Here is a 20,815-nt window from a genome sequence, read left to right as displayed (position 1 = left end):
CCTTGCACCCGACGGAAAGAGACTACTCTTTCTACTCCGCACCACATGGAACCAGATCCAGAATTGATTACATTCTTATCCAGCGGCAACTTTTTTCCAACACACAGGCGGCTGCAGTTGAACTCCCTGTGATTTCTGACCATTCACCGGTATCTCTAACCCTACGCTTGGGAAGTAGGGGGTCTCGGCCTACAACTTGGCGATTCCCCATGGGATTGGCTGATGATCTGGCATTCCACGCCTATTTAAAGGATAAGTGGAGGGACTATCAAAGGGAAAATGACCAACACCGGAGTACCCCGCTGCTTTTTTGGGATGCTGGAAAAGCGGTTATCCGGGGGGATATTATTGCCTACCTCAGTGCTAAAAAGAAGCGTATTGATGCTACTATTTTGAGGCTCGAATCGCAGCTGAAATCTTACAAAGCGATATGGGGTTCCTTTCCAACTGAAGTTAATAAGAAAAAGTATTTTCATGTACTAGCACAATTGAATACGGAACTACATAACCGGTCTTACAGGGAACTGCAAACTGCTAAGCATAATTTTTTCCGGTTCGGTAACAAGATAGGACGCCCTTTGGCAAATTTGGTCCGAGGAGCCCGAAAACGATCTTTCATTCATAAAATGATGACAAGCTCAGGTGAAGTGATTACTAATACCACTGCGATGGGAGAAATTTTTAAACGATTCTACGAGACCCTATACGCTGATGACCTAACGCCTGCTCCGAATCAAGAACAATTGTTTTTTTCAGACATCGCTCTACCTTGTTTATCGGAATCGCAACGGGACTTTTTGAATAAACCGATTCAAACTCAGGAAGTCCTTCGAGTTATTAAAGGGATGGCCAAAGGGAAAGCGCCAGGACCGGATGGCTACTCTTACGATTTTTATAAAATCTTACAGGACCTGATAACCGTCCCCCTCACTGCGTATTATCGAACTGGTCTGGAGCAACAAGCATTTCCGGCGGAATTTAACAGTGCCACTATTACAGTTCTTCCAAAAGAAGGGAAAGATCCCTGTTTCCCGGCATCTTATCGGCCCATAACCCTCCTCAACAGCGACCTCAAGATTCTTGCGAAGGTGTTGGCCGACAGACTGAACACGCTGCTCCCTTCATTAATCTCGGAACATCAGGTTGGCTTTGTCCAAGGGAGAAGAGCCACTAGCCACATCCTTAAACTATTAACGGCTATGCAATTTTCTCAGCAAGATCACACTCCTTCTCTGGTTATAGGCTTCGACTCGGAGAAGGCTTTTGACAGAGTCTCCTGGGCGTACATGTTTTCTGTTCTACAGAAGTATGGCTTTTCGGGAGCTTTTCTGGACTACATCGCCTTACTATATCGCCAGCCATCTTCTCGAATATTGGTTAATGGCCAGCCATCGGAGAAATTTTATCTCCAGAGAGGGGTCCGACAGGGATGTCCGCTCTCCCCACTTTTATATATTTTGGCTATTGATCCCTTGCTGTGGAAAATACACGAGCACCCCAAGATTTACGGGTTTCTGCGAGGTCAGAGGGAGTTCAAAGTTGCGGCTTTCGCAGATGACGTGTTAGTCTTTCTAACCCAGCCGCAAAGGTCTCTTCCCCTTCTCCTGGACATCCAGTCTTATTTTGGGGCTTTTGCTGGTCTGAAGATCAACAAGGAAAAATCCGAAGCGTTAGATATATGCCATATGGTTCGAGAGCAATGGAAAGTAAACTTTCCCCTTCGATGGGCAGAGGACAAGTTAAAGTACCTGGGGATCATTATTCCAACAGATCTGCACTCAATTTATGATAGGAATGTAAAACCGAAGCTCCAACAGACGTTAGCTACCCTGACGAAATGGTCTTCACTACCTTTGTCGTTGAGAGGTCGTTTTCATCTATTCCAAATGGTGATTCTCCCAAGATGGATGTATATATTACAAATGCTCCCCCTATGGCTCCAGTTTCCCGATATCCAATCCCTAAATAGGGCCTTGTCGGGTTTTCTCTGGGGAGGAAAAAGAGCTAGAATAGCTCTGCGCACGTTACAACTGGCGGAACAAGAGGGAGGGCTTGGATGCCTGAATATTTTTCGCTACAATATCGCTTGTAACCTTCGATTCCTTCAAGACTGGCTTTTTGGAACGCAATTCTTTACCCCTGGGGCATACTTATTGGAGTGGTACGAGGTTGCATCTCTGAACGCTCTGCTACATGCGCCACCCGGGGCTATCTCATCACAATTGCGGTCACATCTATTTCTCCGCACGTGCAGGACCACATGGAAATTTGTCTGTAAGAAATTGGGGTTCCAGTTTACAGTCACCCCGTTACTCAGTATTACACATAATGAGAGGTTTATCCCCAGTCAGGGACGTTCCATTTTTTCCAGATGGCAAGAGAAGGGGTTAAGATATCTATATCAACTGGCGAACGCGGAAACGGGGATTATGTTAAGTTTTCAAGATCTACAAAAAACCTATACACTCCCCGCGTCGGACTTTTTTGCGTTTTTGCAATTACGTCATTTCTTAAATACTTTAGGGGAGGACCTTGAACGCTGGTTTCAAAAGACTGATTTACCCACTCTCATGACAGCAAGTACAAGGAAAGGACCCAGCATTTCTCGATTTTACCGTGAGCTGCAGAAGGCACCGGACGATGGTGCTATGGTCAACCTCTACTTGTCATGGAAAAATTGGCGGGCCTTCCACCTTACTCTTCCGGATTTTAAGTCCACTTTTAAGAATATCCGATCCATATCTACTAATGAAGACTTAAGAGAGACTCAATTTAAATTCTTGTGGAAAAGTTATATTCCCCCGACTTCGGCTTATAAGTTTAATGTATGTTCCTCTCCATATTGCATAAAATGTGTGTCTCAAATAGGAACATATGCTCATTGCTTCTGGGAATGCCCTAAAGTTGCCCCTTTTTGGAGGGATATTTTGCAGTTTTGTGAGAAGATATGGGATTGTTTGATTCCGTTCACCCCGGAAGGCTGGATGTTTGACGTCTGGCCCGCCCATATACTAAATCATGACAATGTGGTGGCTTTTTTATCCAGAGCAGCATTGGTCGGAAAAAAAGTTATCCTATCCGAATGGATAACAGATCGAGCACCGCATGTAGACCATTGGTTTCAGCGCCTGTTAACCCTTAGCTCGCATGAATATCTAATGGCAGCTAAGTCCACAGTCAAGAAAAGAGAACTTCTGCAACAAATCTGGGGCCCGTTTTTCTCTTATTTACGGCCGACTACCGGATGATCATTTTATATGCCTGGTCCCTCATGAATCTTTTGCTGAACAGCCCTGACCGACACCAGTAACTGTCCTGGGGCTAGTTTTCCAGAGTTCTCAAGGGCTCTCAGATGTTTTCTTAGTTTTGGTATCCATTATTGTTCTCCACAGTGTTCAATTCAGTTGTACATCACATTAGGAATACTGTGTTTCAGAGACGGAAGCTTGCTAATAGCTGTACGCTTACCCATAGCTTATTAGAATCATATGGTTAAACGCCCACACTGATCAGAGAACCCGTACCCTGTCCATACAGGCCTGGTCAACTATCTAAAATGGCTTGATATATTCTGGCTAGATTATATGGAAAGTTTGCCCTATATACTTGATATACTTGATATACTTGTTATCCTTGTTATTTTAAACCACAAGCAAAGCAGGTAAAGGAGGGAGGGAAGGGGGGGTAGGGAGGGAGAGGGATGGGGATTTCGTAATGAAAATCTAAAATGTGAAGTTTGTTCCATGTCTAGGGTAGCACGCACTACTCCTACCTACCTGACTTCTGAAGGGTCCTGTAGAAGAATTTGACCTATGTGGGACTGTTCTATGGTAGTGTTCTTTACTTTACTGTTTGGTTCTTTATTGCAGTGCTGTTCTTGTATTTTTTCTTTTTGTACCTGTTCAATTTATACTTCACAATAAACAAACTTTAAAAAAAAAAAAAAATTAGCCAAGCAGGAACAGGAACCAGGTAAAGCTGTTCAACCCTCAGCAGGCCCACATGTGCCTGAATTCTCTCTCCAACTAGGATTAGGAGGGTTTTGTTGAATACCCCCTTGTGCAACTGATTAAAAACCACTCCCCAAAAGTCTGAAAGGAACAGCCCTGAATTTCTCCCTTTTTTTAGATTATTCAGCCACACACAGACAAAAGCAAACCAGCAGAAACAATGCTGTCATGATAGATTTCTTTAATGCCCTCCCTCCAGTTATTAAGTCAAATATAATCATGTTGTGATCACTATTGACAAGTGGCTCCAACACTAAGAACATGCCATACTGGGTCAGACCAAGGGTCTTGCCATGCCATAAGAACCTGGCAAGTACCCAAAAACTAAGTCTATCCCATGTTACTGTTGCTAGTAATAGCAGTGGCTATTTTCTAAGTCAATTAATAGCAGGTAATGGACTTCTCCTCCAAGAACGTATCCAATCTTTTTTAAACCCAGCTACACTAACTGCACTAACCACATCCCCTGGCAACAAACTCCAGGATCTAATTGTGCGTTGGGTGAAAAAAGAACTTTCTCCAATTAGTCTTAAATGTGCTACTTGCTAACTTCATGGAATGCCCCCTAGTCCTTCTATTATCCAAAAGAGTAAATAATCGATTCACTTTTACCCATTCTAGACCTCTCATGATCTTAAACACCTCTATCATATCCCCCCTCAGCCATCTCTTCTCCAAGCTGAACAGTCCTAACCTCTTTAGTCTTTCCTCATGGGGGAGCTGTTCATGATATTGCAACTAACTCAGAATCAATAGGTATGACTGAAATGTTCAATGAAGGTAAAGAAGAAAGTTGGTGAAACATTAAAGAAAAACAGTGAAAATCCTTTATCTAATGTAGAAATTAAGTTCATTTACAGTCCAGCTTACTGGGCCAAGTGAACAAAAATGGATTTTTCAAGGTTAAGAGAACTCATGAATATCAATGACAAACACTTACACTAGGAAACCTTTAAGTGACAAAGGACCCCGTGAAATAGCATGTATTGTAAACGCTAGAAAACCACGCTGAAAAGCAGTACATAGGATATAAACAAAACTGCCCATCTCCCTCAGATATTATTTAGTAATTTATTTACATTCGAAGCAGATTAGATTCAGATACTGCAGGGGCTTCCCACAAGTAGCTATTTGGTGTCTCTCTGACTAAGCCCCTTTTGTTATGCTTCAATGCGCGTGTCATTCAGGGCATTCAGTTAATTTAGGAACATAAAATTGAGGTTGTTGAGGTTGATGTTATTGCACCATCGTTTATTGTAAACCGATATGATATGATTGGGATCATAAATGTCGGTATAAAAAAGCTCTAAATAAAATAAATAAATAAATAAAATAATGTATCTTCCACAATTCCCATTTAAGAACTTTAAGCGTACAGTAACACATTGTTACCAGGTGAAATTTAGGATGGAATTTTTTTGCCTAGCACCTGGGCCTCCCTACGGATGGAGAATTAATGGCTGAAATCGGTTTTCATCCTTATGTTTGGATGCTCATTTCGGCGAGTGGAAGGAATGAGTAAAAATCTACCCATCACATGAGTGGAAAGAAATAACAGAATTTGCAAAACAAGAGAAAAAAATTCTTTAAAGAATTTGAAATAAGAAAAAACAGTTGGCAGAAGCACAAATACAGTGGCAACTATAGAGAGCTGCTTCAGAAACCCCATGTGGATCAAAACCTGACTCCAAAGCGGTTAAAGAGAGGTGAGCTCAAGTCTCAGGATGACAGACTGTTAATTGCAGCACAAGACAGTGGCTAATGGAGAAGATAAATAAATAAATACAATGGTTTACAGCCAAAGAAAAAAATGGTAAAAGATAAATGCATATTCTGTAAAGCAGAGCTAGAGAGAGAGTTGCACCCCTCAACACTGGATGTCAAGTACTGATGCCAGAAAGCCTGTATACAGAAAGGCATATCCAGCTCAGCGATCCCTCTCTGAACTCCAGAAGCGACATTTCACAAAAGGATAGTTCTAAACTTTGCAGCCTGTGGGTTCTCCCTGCAGGGACCATGGATACATAAGTACCTGCAGAAGTTACATAGAGGAACAAGAAGTTCACGCCCCAAGGGGCTTACAGACTACAGAGATTTGTCCAAGGGAAGTCAGCATAAGAAGCAAGGCTTAAATCCTGATCTCCTGGTTCTCAAATCATTATTCTAACAATCAGGCTCCCTGCCCTCCCTTTAATAGAAAATCTGTAGACCAGGTATCATTCTCAGGTTCTTTATAAGATCTATGCAATAGAAAGGAATATCTGCAAGAAAAGTATCTGATATTTATTTTTCTGATATCTGGACTCTTAGCCACAATATTTTTTAACTGCATTGTTGATAGAGGGACATAGACCTTATCAGGGTTGATTTAAACATGGCAGTAGGCATTAGGTTGGTTGAAACTGATTACTGGAAAGCTATAAGCACAAATGCTCATAAGTTGGGCAATAAAATCTCAAACCTGCAAGTCCTAATGGTGGAGGCAGACTTGAACGTCGTTGCTGTTTCGGAGACATGGTTCACGGAATCTCAGGATTGGATATGGCCATACGGGCTATAACTTGTTAAGGAAGGACAGAGAGGACAGAAAAGGAGGAGCAGCAGCTTTTATGTCAAAAATAATATCCAGGCAATTGAACTGCAAGGAATAGGGGGTAGAGGAGAAGCATTATGGGCAGTCCTAAAAGAACCCAAAACAAAACAAAACAAAACAAAACGAGGATGGTGCATCCATTTTTACTGGAGTAGTTTACAAGCCTCCAACTCAAATGGAAGAACTAGACGGACAGCTGATTGAAGACATCTAAAAAGTGGGAAGGAAGGGAGATGTGTTGATTGTTGGAGATTTTAAACTGCTGGATGTAGACTGGAGGATCCCTAGGAACTTATTCCCCTTTTCATCTGGAATTTCTATCCATAAAGTTTCAACATTGCATTTTGTTTCCTGCAGAACTTTTATCCTGTCTGACTCAATGCCTCTTTAATATATAGTGCTAGTCCTTCACCAATTTGATCCAGCCTATCATTTCGATATACTCTGTACTCTGGTTTCACAGTGTCCCATTGGTTATTCTCCTTCCATCAGGTCTCTGAGATGCCAATTATATCAACCTCTTAATAAGGTGCTGCTATACACTAACTCTACAATCTTATTTTTTAGACTTCTGGCACTTGAATACAGATATTTCAAAGTATTATTTTTTGTTTGTATTAACTACCAACTTATCAGTTAACAGGGGTAATTAGGAATCTTTCTGCTCTGTCTGCTCTTTACTTAAAAGGCACCTGGGTCCAGTTTAACATTTATTGCAACCTCTCTACTGGGATGCCCTAATTTCCCTGTTCTCTTAGTATCCTTCAAAAATACATCATCTGGTTTAAAAGCTGCTCTCCCGCTTTTTTACAGGTTACTTCCACTCTGGTTAAGGTGGAGCCCATCCTTTTGGGAAAAAGCCCCCCCCCCCCCCAAACATGATGCCCAGTTCCTAACAATCCTAAAACTCTCTTCCCTGCACCATCATCTCATCCATGCACTGAGACTCTGGAACTCTGACTACCTCTGGGAACCTCCATGTGAAACAGAAAGCATTTCTGAGAATGCTACCCTGGAGGTGCTGGATTTTAACTTTCTACCTGAAATCCAAAATTTGGCTTCCAGAACATCGCTCCTGCACTTTCCTATGTCATTAGTACCCAAATGTTACTAAGAAAGTCGACTCTTCCCCAGCACTGTCTAAACTTCTATGTGATACATACCCGGCAAGCAAGATACCAAGCGATTCTTACATCCACCAGCCACCCAGCTATCTACCTTCCTAATAATTGAATTGGAAATTACAATTACCTTCCTAAGCCTTCTCTCCTGGGCACATGCCCCTGGAGACATATCCTCTGTGCGAGAGGATACTATATCATCTTGAGCACAGGTCCTAGATATGAGATTGCTTCCTGCTTCACCAAGGTTAAGCTCTCCTTCCAGATGACCTTTCTCCTCCAAGGGAGCAAAGGGATTGCCAGCTTGGAGGTGGGACTTTTCTACTATATCCCTGAAGGTCTCCTCTCTATACCTCTCTTCTCTTAGCATCTCCAGGTCTGCCACTGTAGCCTCAAGAAGGAGAAATTACTACTTACCTAATAATTACCCAATCTTAGGTGCCATTTTCTCCAATCCACTGCCAAATAAAAGTGAACCCTAAAAGGGCAGCTTGGTAAAATCAGGCTTTGAAAAGGTATCTGCCAACCAGTTCCGCAGCTACAGTTGTTGACTGGCCGCAATAACAGACACAGCTCCTCTGGCAGCTACGCAAATCAGGTCACAGCCCAAATCAGCTAAGAGGGTAGCACCTGGAATCACCATAGGCCCGTTGACAGAAATGGTGCTGCCAGATTCTTGAGAAAGATGCAAGGTAGCTTGAGCTACCAAGGCATAATAAGAAGCAATATATTTTTTTACGTTAATCACAACTGCCTCAAGGCATGCTTTAAAATAGCCTCAATTCTTCTGAGCATCCTTAAGAGCTGCACCTCCCTCTACTGGGATGGAGGTCCAATTTGTGATCAAACACACAATAAGGAAAAGTAACTGCTCTCTGGCCTGCGAATCCAAGGGCTATAACTCGCCAAGGTACATCTCCCTTTTAAAAGGACGCCTCTGGCACACCCCAATTCAGATCAAGCAACTCTTGAATTGCATCCAGAAGGGGGAAGAAACATGAGGCCTTGTGTAGGTTAACCAAGGGTCTGCAAGGTCTGAGCGATCAAGCTTGGCCACTCATCTCAATGAAATAATTTGAGAAGAGCTCCATGTGGCTCCAAATCTGGGGGAATCTCCCCTTCCGCAACAGGAGAGCCACTGCCATCAACATTGTCATCTCGATCCACATGCATTCAAACCTTGTGAGGCTGTGCTGTGCCACAGCACTTGCCTGTGGTGGCAGGTACTGGAGAACTCTGAGCGCACAGTCCTAAACCAGTAGGTATTGTACACAGACAACTGCCCCTTTAGAAATGACTGTAATCCCTGGAAGAATTACAATCAGGAAGAAGATGACGGGTCCATTCCAGGCCCCAACCTGACATCTGAAGAGTGAGTCTCTCCTGACTCGCTAGTGGATCAAGGGAACACCCAACTCATGTCGTCCTTGGTCCCATTCCCCTCAGTTTGATAAGATGGACCATCATTGGCAAATTCAGGAGGATATCCCCCATAGGGAAACGCATGTCTGCCATCTACTGGAGACTGAGAATACTGGCAGGCTAATGTCGGGGCAGGACTATATAGCTGTGACGTCATCTTTTGCTCCATCTCCATCTGCTGGCAGAGGTGCATAACCCACTGGGTGGGACTGACCTGCCAGAATGCAGAGGAAATCGGACACATTCTCTGAGGGTTAAGAGCTCTTTGCACCTAGTGCACACATACAACCTCTCGCCAGCTGGGAGATAATCATACATGTGGCGGCACTAAGTGCAAAAGACTGGAAAACTTCCCTCTCACTGCTGGACTATCATCTCCATCTTAATTTTGTTGATTTGTTATTGAGTTAAAATTTCTAAGGGAGTAAGGATGTAAAGCTAATTTAAAGTACTTTTAGTCTATTGATTTATTGTTTGTGTGTCTGTCAGTGACCCTCAAAATACAATAAATTTACGTATAACTGTTTTGAATTAAATTTCTTCTGTATAAAGTCTGCAGTAAATTTATAGTAAGATGTTTTGAGGCATGCGTGCCATCAGACAAGCGCTTCCAGTCCTCTTCTGTCGCATCTCAAAAAATACATAGCGGAATTAGAAAAGGTACAGAGAAGAGCAACCAAAATGATAAAGGGGATGGAATGATTCCCCCATGAGGAAAGGCTAAAGAGGTTAGGACTCTCAAGTTTGGAAAGGAGATGGCTGAGGGAGATATAATAGTGGTCTATAAAATAATGAGTGGTGTGGAAAGTGCTGAAGATTCTATTTGCCTGTCCCCCAGGCTTTCTTGAATTTTGTTATTGTTTTTTGCTCCATTATTAAGGTGGACTTGGAAAAATCCACTGCTTATCCCTGGGATAAGCAGCATGGAATCTGTCACCCTTTTAGCATCCTCCCAGGTACTTGTGATCTGGATTGGCCACTATTGGAAACAGGATACAGAGCTTGATGGACCTTTGATCTGACTCAGTATGGCAAATCTTATTGCTCTTGTGTTCAGGAGTCATGATCTGAAAATCCAAGGGAATAGACTCAGGAACAATGTCAAAAAATATTTCTTCCGGGAAAGGGTGACGAATGCATGGAATAAGCATACAGCATGACTAGAGGATGGAAATAAAGAACGAGATAACCTGTGTTACCTTTATATGTAAGATTTTCTGCATGGGAGTAACTTGCACAGACAAATAGTTACTGCTCTTGATAGAAGGAACGCGGGTAACCTGCATGGAGCAGCAGTTACTACCCTAAACATTCTTGCTGGGCAGAATGGATGGACTATTTGTCTATTGTCATATACTTATATTATTTCCTCACTGCCGAGGATCCCTTGTATCCATCCTAGGTGTTACCGCTCACGCCTCTAAAACCCTCTGCTGCCGAGAAATCTCATCTCAGTCTTTATCCATGACTCCCCAAACACTGAATGTTTTTGTGCCTGACCCAGGTTTTGTACCTTGCTCCCTTACCACTGAGAATTTTCTCTGTGCCCGTCTCAGGCTTTACCCCTCATGCCACCAACGCTGAAGATTCTATTTGCCTGTCCCAGGCTTTCTTGAATTTTGTTATTGTTTTTTGCTCCCATCAACTTCACCGAGAGGTTGCTCTGTAAAGCCACCAATAATATAGATGAACATATAAGCAAAAAAATCCTCAGTACTTAAAGGTCACATAACTGTCAGCCACCCAGAGCTCTCTCTTCCCAGCCCTCATACAACGTATAACTGATCTATTCATTCAACCATTACCAAGCTCACAGATCAGAAAGCACATGTGACCCTTTTGAGCCCTCAGTCTGCTGCTGAAATATATATCTATAATCTATCTCTCTCTATAGCTATATAACCACAGAGGAGTGCAGCCTGTTGAAATGAAAAAGGAAATTGAATGCGCCTGTAGGATCTGTGCCAGTGATCAAAATGCTCACTGGGAATCTCGATAAAAAGGGTTTTGTGGGATACAGAACAGTCAGCCAGCCATAATGGTCTACTGATATGACAAAGGACATTTTCAGCCTAGTTCACTCTCCACTTCTCCTATCTGGCTCTTTTTGCGGTGGGAGGGGGACAGGGCAGGGGTCAGAAGGCAATGGGGATGGAGAGAAATTATTTACTGCTGTGTTAGGGAAATTATATTTTTACTAGGGGCAGAGCCCCTGTTCGCTTCGGTGGCCAGCCACACCAGTGAGCTCTTCACTCTGGAATCTCTGTTTTTGCCTATGCGTAAAATGTACAGAATAGCTGGGTGGGGCGATTGACTGGGAAAAATTCTTGCCCCTGCCCCTCCATTTTTTTTTAGTTCAGAACGAACATGTCTATTTTAAGAGAAACCCCCCCCCCCCCCAAAGAGAGTTTATAATTGCTTGCATGTCAACTTAAAGAGCATGTTTTATGACTCCAAGATCTGCATGTGTGGGTGCCTTGTATTTGCTCTGTGGGAGTGGAGAAATGGGAGGAGGTCTGCATATGTTTGTGGGGCTCAGTGAAGAAGGCATGGTAGAGTGTGGGTCAATAGGCTTACGGGGGGGAGGTGGGGAGGGCATTTTCCCTTTTCTACTCTACATTTTGTCCTGCTCCCCCTTTCATTCTCCTCTTCCATGTGTGCAGTTGCGGAGGTGGTGTAAGTGAGATGTATGTGGGGGTGGCAGTGGAGTAAGGAAGTGGTAGGGGGCATTTGTGTTGGGGGACAGAGGAGTGGTATTGGGGAGAATGGGTGAACACTCATTCCCTTTCACACTCTCCACTCCCATGTGTGTAGGGGGAATGGTGTGATGTAGGGTGTGTGTCTGTGTAGGAATGATGGAGGAAGATCTGCAGGCAGTATTAGGTATGCTGGGGCTATGTTTTGTGTGCACACATTTTCCCCCTAACATTCTTCACTTTGTCCCCGCTTTCTACTCTTCACTTCCTCCACCCTGATCCTCTTCTCCTTCCCTGCATGTGTAGGGGGGTTGGGGTGGCATAGGTGGGGTATGTGTGTGGGGGGGGGGGGGGGATGAATGTGCATGTGAGGGGGCCAGTAGGGGTATATGGTAGGGATATGAATGAGGAGGATGGAAGGCTATGTGGTTGACTGCATAATTTCCTAATTGCACTCTCCACTTCTCCTCCTCTATTCTCTCGTCTAACTCACATCCTCTCTTCTTTACTCACCCCTCTTCTCCTAACCCTTCCTTACTCCTCTAACTCACACTCACTTTCTCCTCCCCCACCTCTGGCTTAGTCTTCCTGCAGCAGATGTGGCCTGGGAAACCTCACCAACCATTTGTACATCCACTGTGCCTATTTTCTCTTCTCCTGGTGGGGCTTGGGAAACCCCAGAAGCCTTTCCGCTGCTGTCCTCCCCTCCCCCCGGTGATCCTGATTCCACAGCTCTGGCCCCAGCCTGCCCAAGGTCTCCTGTATCAATAGCATGCTGTCCTGTTGCTCCAGATAAGCATTGCTATATATGTGTCTGTGCAGATATGCTGTGATGCTCACCTAGGTTTGAGGCTATGAGAGTGGAATGTGATGGAAGAGAATTTGTGGATGAGATTTGTGTGATTAGTGAATGCATGTAACTGGGAAGGGGGGTTGCGTGTGGGTGTTGCAACTGGTTTTGTAGTTTATATGGTGTAGGAAGTAAGGAGAAAGTGTAAGTATAAGGCGGCATGTGACGGTGGAAGTGAAGGGTGCATTTGTGGGTGGTGTGTGATGGTGCTAGGAGGGAGTGAGCAGCATGTAGGATTGATGTGGTATGAGTGGCTGCGGAGGGTTCAGTGTGTGTGGGTACCATCACTTCATTTTCTTATACATCCGTTCTAATCCCTGGCTCTATCCCTGTCTGTGTGACCTAGGGATGAAGCTTTTCACTCTACTGTGACTCAGTTCCAATCCCCAGCCATGGTTTAGGAGTACTCTAAACCCAGATTATCATCACTGATTTATGTTAAATAGCCAGAGACCAATCAATGTTCTATGGATTAGTCTAATCCACTTTTTAAACCCAGTGATATTTGCCATCACAAAACCCTGTGGCAGTAATTCCCGTCAGGTAACTCTGCATTGTATGAAGTATGTTCCATTGTTTATTCAAAACCTACTGCATAATAGTTTCCATTGGTTATCCCCATCTAGTTCTCATACAGTGAGACATAGTGAATAACTTTCTACACCGCTTGCCATGGTACCAGTGCTTAAAAATACACATAACACAAAAATAAAGATCTCTGTTTTATGGAAAGATGGTATACAGATACCACACTCAAGCCAACAGAATGATACTTGGCATTTCTGTTCATACATACAGCTCATACTCTGTTTGTCATCTTTCCTTCCAGGCTGTCCTGATTTCCCTAGTCTACCATGGAAAGACTGTTCTTGGTTCTCCTTCTGGTTGGAAGTGCAGTACTAGTGACTGAGGCCTGCCCGTTCCACTGCATTTGTCAAAACCTGTCCGAGTCCCTTAGCACTCTCTGTGCCAACAAGGGGCTTCTCTCTGTCCCACCCAACATTGATCGCAGGACTGTGGAGCTACGCCTGGCTGACAACTTCATCCAAAAGGTGGAGCAGGATGACTTCCTCAACATGAGTGGCTTGGTTGATCTCACCCTCTCCAGAAACACCATTGATAGCCTACAGCCCTATGTCTTTGGAGACCTGGAGAGCCTCCGTTCTCTGCATCTTGATGGCAACCGTTTGACTGAAATCTACGAAGATGATTTGCGAGGGATGCTTAACCTTCAGCACCTAATTATAAACAACAACCAACTGGTAAGCATCTCTGTAGCAGCCTTCGATGACTTTCTGTTGACGCTGGAAGATCTGGACCTATCTTATAACAACCTCAACACTGCCCCATGGGAAGCTATACAGAACATGATCAGCCTTCATACACTTAACCTGGATCATAACCTTATAGCTTATATAATGGAGGGAACATTTGCTGAGCTGTACAAGCTTTCTAGACTGGATATGACCTCTAATCGATTGTATACTCTTCCTCCTGATCCACTTTTTGCCAGATCTCAGACTGGAGTAATCAGCCCTACCCCTTACTTGTCTAACATTGTACTGAACTTTGGCGGGAACCCTTTGCACTGCAACTGTGAACTATTGTGGCTGCGGCGGCTCATGAGAGAGGATGACATGGAGACATGTGCCACACCGCCTCAGGTGGCAGGTCGCTATTTCTGGTCTGTCCCTGAGGAGGAGTTCACTTGCGAGCCCCCACTGATCACAAGACACACACACAAGCTGTGGATTTTGGAAGGTCAAAGGGCGACTCTCAAGTGCAGGGCGATTGGAGACCCTGAACCCATCATTCACTGGGTATCACCAGATGATAAAATTATATCCAACTCTTCGAGAACGGTCTCCTACCAGAATGGGACCTTAGATATATTTGTAACCACCATAAGGGATGATGGTGCTTATACCTGTATAGCCATTAATGCAGCTGGAGAATCGACTGCCCCGGTGGATTTAAAAATAATTCCCTTGCCCCATCGGAGTAATGGAACGGTTAATGTGCTGCAGCAAGATCCAGGATTCTCTGACATCACTACATCTGCAAAATCAGCTATGAACGCAAGCGATGAGAACAGGATACCAGATAAGGTAGTCGTCATTTCAGACGTGACATCCAGTTCAGCCCTGGTGCAATGGATTACCAACAGATCACCTTACGTAGTGTGGATGTACCAAATTCAGTATAATTGCACAGTAGATGAGACGCTTGTGTACAGGTAAGAGTATACTTTACTTTCCTGCAATACATGACTTTAATGCAAAGAAGCCAGACAGTCTCTGATCCAAAGTTCCAAATAATATTTGGTGATCACATGGCCACCTTTATATAAAATCAAATAGTAAAATCAGTTTGCATGATTGCAAATCCCTGTCTTCTGGACTTCTATTAATCTGTTTAGATTAACAATGAAAGTACTATATAAATCCCCAGAGGAGGATTTACATATCAAGTCAATGTGCCTCAACATTTTCCTGTGGGATCTGAAGTCAGGGAGATTAAGCTTTCATGCACACTCAGTTCTTGGTGTGTCTGCCCAAATTTTCCTTACTGCAATTGTAGGTACTACCCTTCTCCTTCTCCAGTGCTATCTTTGTATATGGTACAGGTCACTAAGCTGAAGCTTTGTGTGTAAATATCCGGGCAACTTCATATGAAAAATAATGAAGTTTCCTACAGTGGACCCTCCTGGCAAAAATCTGCAATGTACTCAGCCTCAATAATTTCCAGAGAAATGGATTGTGATGCCATAGAAAGAACTTAATGTCAAATCCCAAACAGACCACCTATGTGAACACTAACATTTCTTTCTTCTCAACCCTTTGTATATAAGCACCTCTTTACCTACCTACTGTATACACTGGCACTACAAACTGCATGTAGATGTGTTCTCTAGGCTCCCCAAACTGGTTCAGTTTCCAGGATATCTATAAAGACTTATAGAGAAATGGGGGGGGGGGGGGGGGGGGAAGGCATTATCTGGAAAGCTATGTACCCTAATGCTCACAGTATGGGAAATAAAGTCATAGATCTAGAGGTAGTCATGGAAGAGGCTGATTTGGATATAGCGGTGGTCACAGAAATGTGGTACATAGTTATAATCTTTCTAGGTAAGAAGAAAAGGAAGAGGAATGATGCAAAATTTAAAAAATAATATTAAAGCAACAGAACTACAGAGCTCGTGTAGCAAGGAGGCACTGTGGGTTAATCTAGAAAGAGGGAATGGAATATATCTTGGGCTGCCTGCAAACTCCATTAGAGTTTTACAATTAGTGCAGAATTTGGCAATATGAATGTTAACCAACACAGGGATGAGAGACCATATTACCCCAATTCTCTAATCGCACCATTGGTTGTCCATCTTTTGGTAAATCAAATATAAAGTCTTAATGCTTATTAACTGTTCAATAATGGCACCTCACCATGGATTTGTTCCATGCTGAAGATTTATAATCCACCACAGGCACGGAGATTAGCACATCGTGAACTGTTGGATGTTTACCTCCACCCTTGCAATTAACGTACTTGATGGTACCTAGGGATAGAGCTTTTTCTGTTACCAGGCCCATCATGTGGAATGCTCTTTCTAATAATCTGCGTTCCATAATTTATGTTGTAAAATTCAGGAAACAGATTAAAGCCTGCCTTTTCAAGCAGGCTTTTAAATCCAAGGTATGAAGACTCCTGTTACGTAGTGCTTACTAGTTTAAGGCTTATTTTCTTAACAGACTATTTGTGTTTATTTTCCCTGGCTTTTTTTTTTTTTGTGGCTCAGATTGTTTGTACTATTGGGTTTTATTTGTTTTATTATGATTGTATTTGATGTGCCCCACCCTGTACTGTGGATAAATCAGGTAACAAATCATTTAAAATAAACATTCATTTATATATTGGTGTAATATGCAAGCCTCCAATGCAAGCAGGAGAAACAGAGATTTAATTGAAGACATTCGCAAAATTTGTTTTAAAAAATGACAAGAGGTGGGTGGCACTTATAGATTAACCAAATTTATTTAGGTATGAGCTTTCGAGGACAGAGTTCACTTAGTCAGATTTGATGAAGCGGACTCTGTCCTCAAAAGCGCATGCCTCCATAAACTGGTTAGTCTATAAGGTGCCACCTGCCTCTTGTCATTTTTGCTCCACCAGACTAGCACGACTAACCCTCTGAAGAACAAAACTGTTATGAAAAGGGACGTGATATCGCCACATGATTTCAATTTACTGGATATTGATTTGGACATCCCGGCTGCAATGTCACCTAGAAGCAGGGAGATCATGGATGGTCTTCGGGGAAAAACTGTTCCAGCAATTGGTAATGGAACCCACATGAGAGGGGGGCAATACTGGACCTGGTGCATACAAATGGGGTGTGTATCTGGTGCCACAGTGGGGGATCACCAGCTGGTGTAGCTCAGTATAAGAACACAGACAATGGTGGTTCATTCAGGAACTTCAGGAAAACTATTATGATGGGGGAATACCTTGAGGCGGTATTAGCTAGATAGGAAAGGATAAGCCAGCAGAAGTAAAAAAAAAAACAGTGGGAGACATTGTAGGAGTTAACAAATCCTTTAGTTAGGAAATTAAATAAAGGAAAGAGGAAAGAGGCTATTTTTTTTTTTAAAGAAATGGATTAAAAAGTAAAGGAAGAAAGGCTAGCATTCATAAACTACAGGAGACTGCAGAAAGCAGGGGTATCATTAGCACTGGGCACACGGGCCCCGTGCCCCGAGTACAAACATCAGTGCCCTGAATCTCAGCATGGCTCCCGCTAAGGAAGAGACTGCTGAGTCAGCTGAGCCTGTGCTGGGAAAGGAGAATGCAGCTTTGTCGGCTTGGATTTATTGCTGCAGGCAGAGCAAAAGTGTAGCTGCCTCCTGTTCCATCTATCAACACTGCACCCTTAAGCCATGGGGCAGAAGAGAGAAGAAAAAACAGCCCCTCTTGCTCCATGCACACTGCAGGGACAGAAATGAGAGCCATTGCTGACCCAACCCCCCTCACCTCATCTGGACCACCTCTGATGATGAAAGGAGAAGACAGGGCACCCAAAGGAACTTGCATAGCTCAGTTAATAGGAGCCTGAGTGGTTTCCATGTTCTATAGGAACCACGGGGACTAAAGATAGCAGAGAGGTGCAGGCGAAGTGAGTGCAGCAAGGATCCAGTTCAGTGAACTGAATGCCCTCTAACCCCTGCAGAACCTTTACCACCTTTCCAGATATAGCCCTGGAGGGTCATACAAGAGCCACTGCTGCTCATCCTTGAGGGGATCTATTTATTTGTTTATATCCTATAACCTTTTGTTCCATGTACCACTGTTATAATATGTTATAATTGTTTTTTGTAAAATAGGGCGGACTACGCCCTATTCCCTTGGTTATCTGGAAACCGATGTGATATCTCGATTGAATGTCGGTATATAAAAGAAATAAATAATAATAATAATAATAATATACCGTCGTTCTATATGAGAATCACTAGGTCACAACGGTGTACAGGGGCCAAAGAGTAACTGACTGCTGCTGACCCTCAGATACAGCCCGAGAGCGGAGACGAGTGCTGCTCCTCTTCTCCAGGTGGCCCACACAAGGACAAAGTCTCACTGCCAAATTCCTTTCCTCCTGCTAGGGGCAAGGGTACATCAGGGCTGAGGTATTATAAGGAAAGAAAATGACACCAGAAGTTGGAGGAGAGGCTTATAGAATGGAATTGGAGGTCTCCAAGTGTGAGAAGAGATAGGATCTGGCATTGAAGGTGGGAAGGGACAGAGTGGGGGGGTTGGAGGGAGAGAGGGGAGAATGGTATTGGAGATCCTTTGGTGGGGGAGGGGAGGTTAGGTTAAGGGATCAGATTTGAGGTCAGAGGGTGGGGAAGAAAATGGAATTGGAATTCTGAGACCTATGGAGGGAGTGTGGGGGTGGTTAATGGATTGAATTTGAAGTGAGGGGGAATGGAGGATGGAGGTGGGAGGAGAATGGAGGCAATGGAATCTGATTGGGGGGAAGAATATGATTTGAGGTTAACAGGTAGGGGGTTAAGGGAATATATTTGAAGTCAGGGTGGGGAGGAGAATGGGATTAGAGGTCTTTGGGGGTTAAGGAATCAGTTCTGAGATGTATTTTTGTGTGTGGGGGGGGGGGGGGGCAGGGGGCAAACCAGAAGTCCAAGGAGGGAAGAATGAAATGGGAGGTAGTTAGGAGGAACAATGGAAATGGCAAAGTCTATAGGAGGGGGAGTGATCTAATCTGAGACAGCAGGGTGGGGAAGGAGGAGCAGCACAGCACTAAGGGGCCGATGCAATAAATATGCGCAGAAAGCGAACGCTCTTTATTAACGCGCCCCAGGCACCCCCAAGGGGGGATGCCATGGAATATTTAAATTAGGGGGTTGCGTTAGTAAGGAGGCGCTAGGGTTGCTTGCACGCGCCCCTAGTGCCTCCTTGCTAACGAGAACCCGACTGGCGTTGGCGGTCTGTTTTCCAAAACACCGCACAGCCAGGGCGTTCAGGAAACAGATGCTTGTCATTCTAGCGTCTGTTTCCTGCACCTGACTGCCAGTGGGGTTTTTTTTTTCTAACTTTATTTAATTTTGTTTTTCCTCCTACTTAATATCACAATGATATTAAGTAGGAGGCAATACAGAAAAAGCAGTTTTTTTCTGCTTTTCTGTACTGGTTTTAAGGAGCGCTCAGCAATTAACGCCTGCTCCCCTTATTGCATCAGGGATTCATCAGCGCCTATGCAACCCGCCTCCGACTGCGGATTATACAGTGCGCTCAGCGCACTGTATTGCATCGGCCCCACAGTGTCTAGAGGCACCAAAATGTTAAATCTGACACTGAAGGTCGCAACACTGAATAAAGAAGGCTGCTGCTGCCTGCATGTTCTGGGGGGGGAGAGAGAGAGAATGGGTGTGTGTGTGAGGACAGAGAGCAAGAGAGAAAGACCTCATGTGTGTCTGAGAGAGAGAGACAGCATATGTGTGTGAGAGTCAGAGAGCGTGCATGTGTAAGTGTGAGGAAGACAGAGCAGGAGTGTGTGTGTGTGTGGGTGGGTGTGTGTGTGTGTTTGTGTGTGTGTGAGGGACAGAGAGCAAGAGAGAAAGACCTCATGTGTGTCTGAGAGAGAGAGACAGCATATGTGTGTGAGAGTCAGAGAGCGTGCATGTGTAAGTGTGAGGAAGACAGAGCAGGAGTGTGTGTGTGTGTGGGAGAGAGAGAGAGCCAGAAAGCCTGAGTATGCTTGTGTTTGAGGGAGAACCAGAGAACATGAGCGTGTATCTGAGAGAGAGAGAGAGAGAGAGATACAGATACGTCACGGGCCCAAGGCAGCAGCGGCTACTGTTACCTGTATTTTCTGGGGAGAGAGAACATGTGAAGAACATTTGTATTTGTGTGAGCATTTGAGCGAGCAAATGGGACAGAAAGCATGTGCGTTTGTGAACATGTGTGGAATAAGCAAGTGTGTCTGTATGCAAGAGAGAAGAAAGTTTGTGCACCGCCTTTTCCCCACTAATCCATGACAATCTCAGGGTGGCTGGAAATCAAAAGCTCCCAGGTATGAAGAACCAGGGATTTTTTAAATTGTTTTAATTTTAAGTGGTGTTTGGTCTGCTGATTTGAAATATTTTATTGGTATTTTGGATATGTTTTAAAATATTGAGATTAGTTTTTAATTATTTGATATTTTTGTCAGCTGTTTTTGAAATATTTGTTCTATGAGCATAGATTTACTATTATGATGTTTTATATCCCTTGATTTTATCATTTGATGCTATTTTTCCATTGTTGCAGTTTCAAGCTGAGTTTGTCTGCATGTTTCTTTTCATATTTTATAGTTTCTTTAATCTGTATTTGGTGAGGGTTTGTCTGTGTTCTGCATGTGTGACCAAGATGAGGTATTCTACTAGTATGTGATTTCTTTGTAAGGATCTTTAGCAGCTTGACTTTTCTATTTTCCTGACAGGAGATATACTGGTGTTTTAAGCCTAGTTTAATATTTGCAGTGTTTCTTTTTCATACATAGGGCTGTTATTGAGTGCTGGCAATTAGAACTGTTTTGGTATGGGAATTTTACTATAATTATAATTCACTATTTTTCA

The 20,815-nt window shown here is 43.6% G+C and overlaps 2 protein-coding genes across 6 annotated transcripts in view; one reads left to right on the top strand and one right to left on the bottom strand.

Annotated features, from left to right (window-relative positions):
* Positions 1 to 20,815, bottom strand: part of PC (pyruvate carboxylase) — a 582,027-nt gene that overhangs the window by 227,522 nt on the left and 333,690 nt on the right. The gene's annotated exons all lie outside the window — the stretch shown is intronic.
* The window catches only part of LRFN4 (leucine rich repeat and fibronectin type III domain containing 4), a 138,565-nt gene that overhangs the window by 73,456 nt on the left and 44,294 nt on the right, over positions 1 to 20,815 (top strand). Inside the window, exon 3 of the mRNA XM_029611113.1 lies at positions 13,522 to 14,928. Coding sequence (XP_029466973.1) covers positions 13,547 to 14,928 — 1,382 coding nt within the window. The 5' untranslated portion in view covers positions 13,522 to 13,546. The remainder of the gene's footprint in view (positions 1 to 13,521; positions 14,929 to 20,815) is intronic.

Source organism: Rhinatrema bivittatum, chromosome 8 (genome assembly GCF_901001135.1).
Source record: "Rhinatrema bivittatum chromosome 8, aRhiBiv1.1, whole genome shotgun sequence".
NCBI lineage: Eukaryota > Metazoa > Chordata > Amphibia > Gymnophiona > Rhinatrematidae > Rhinatrema > Rhinatrema bivittatum.
This window is presented reverse-complemented; position numbering and strand designations above follow the sequence as displayed.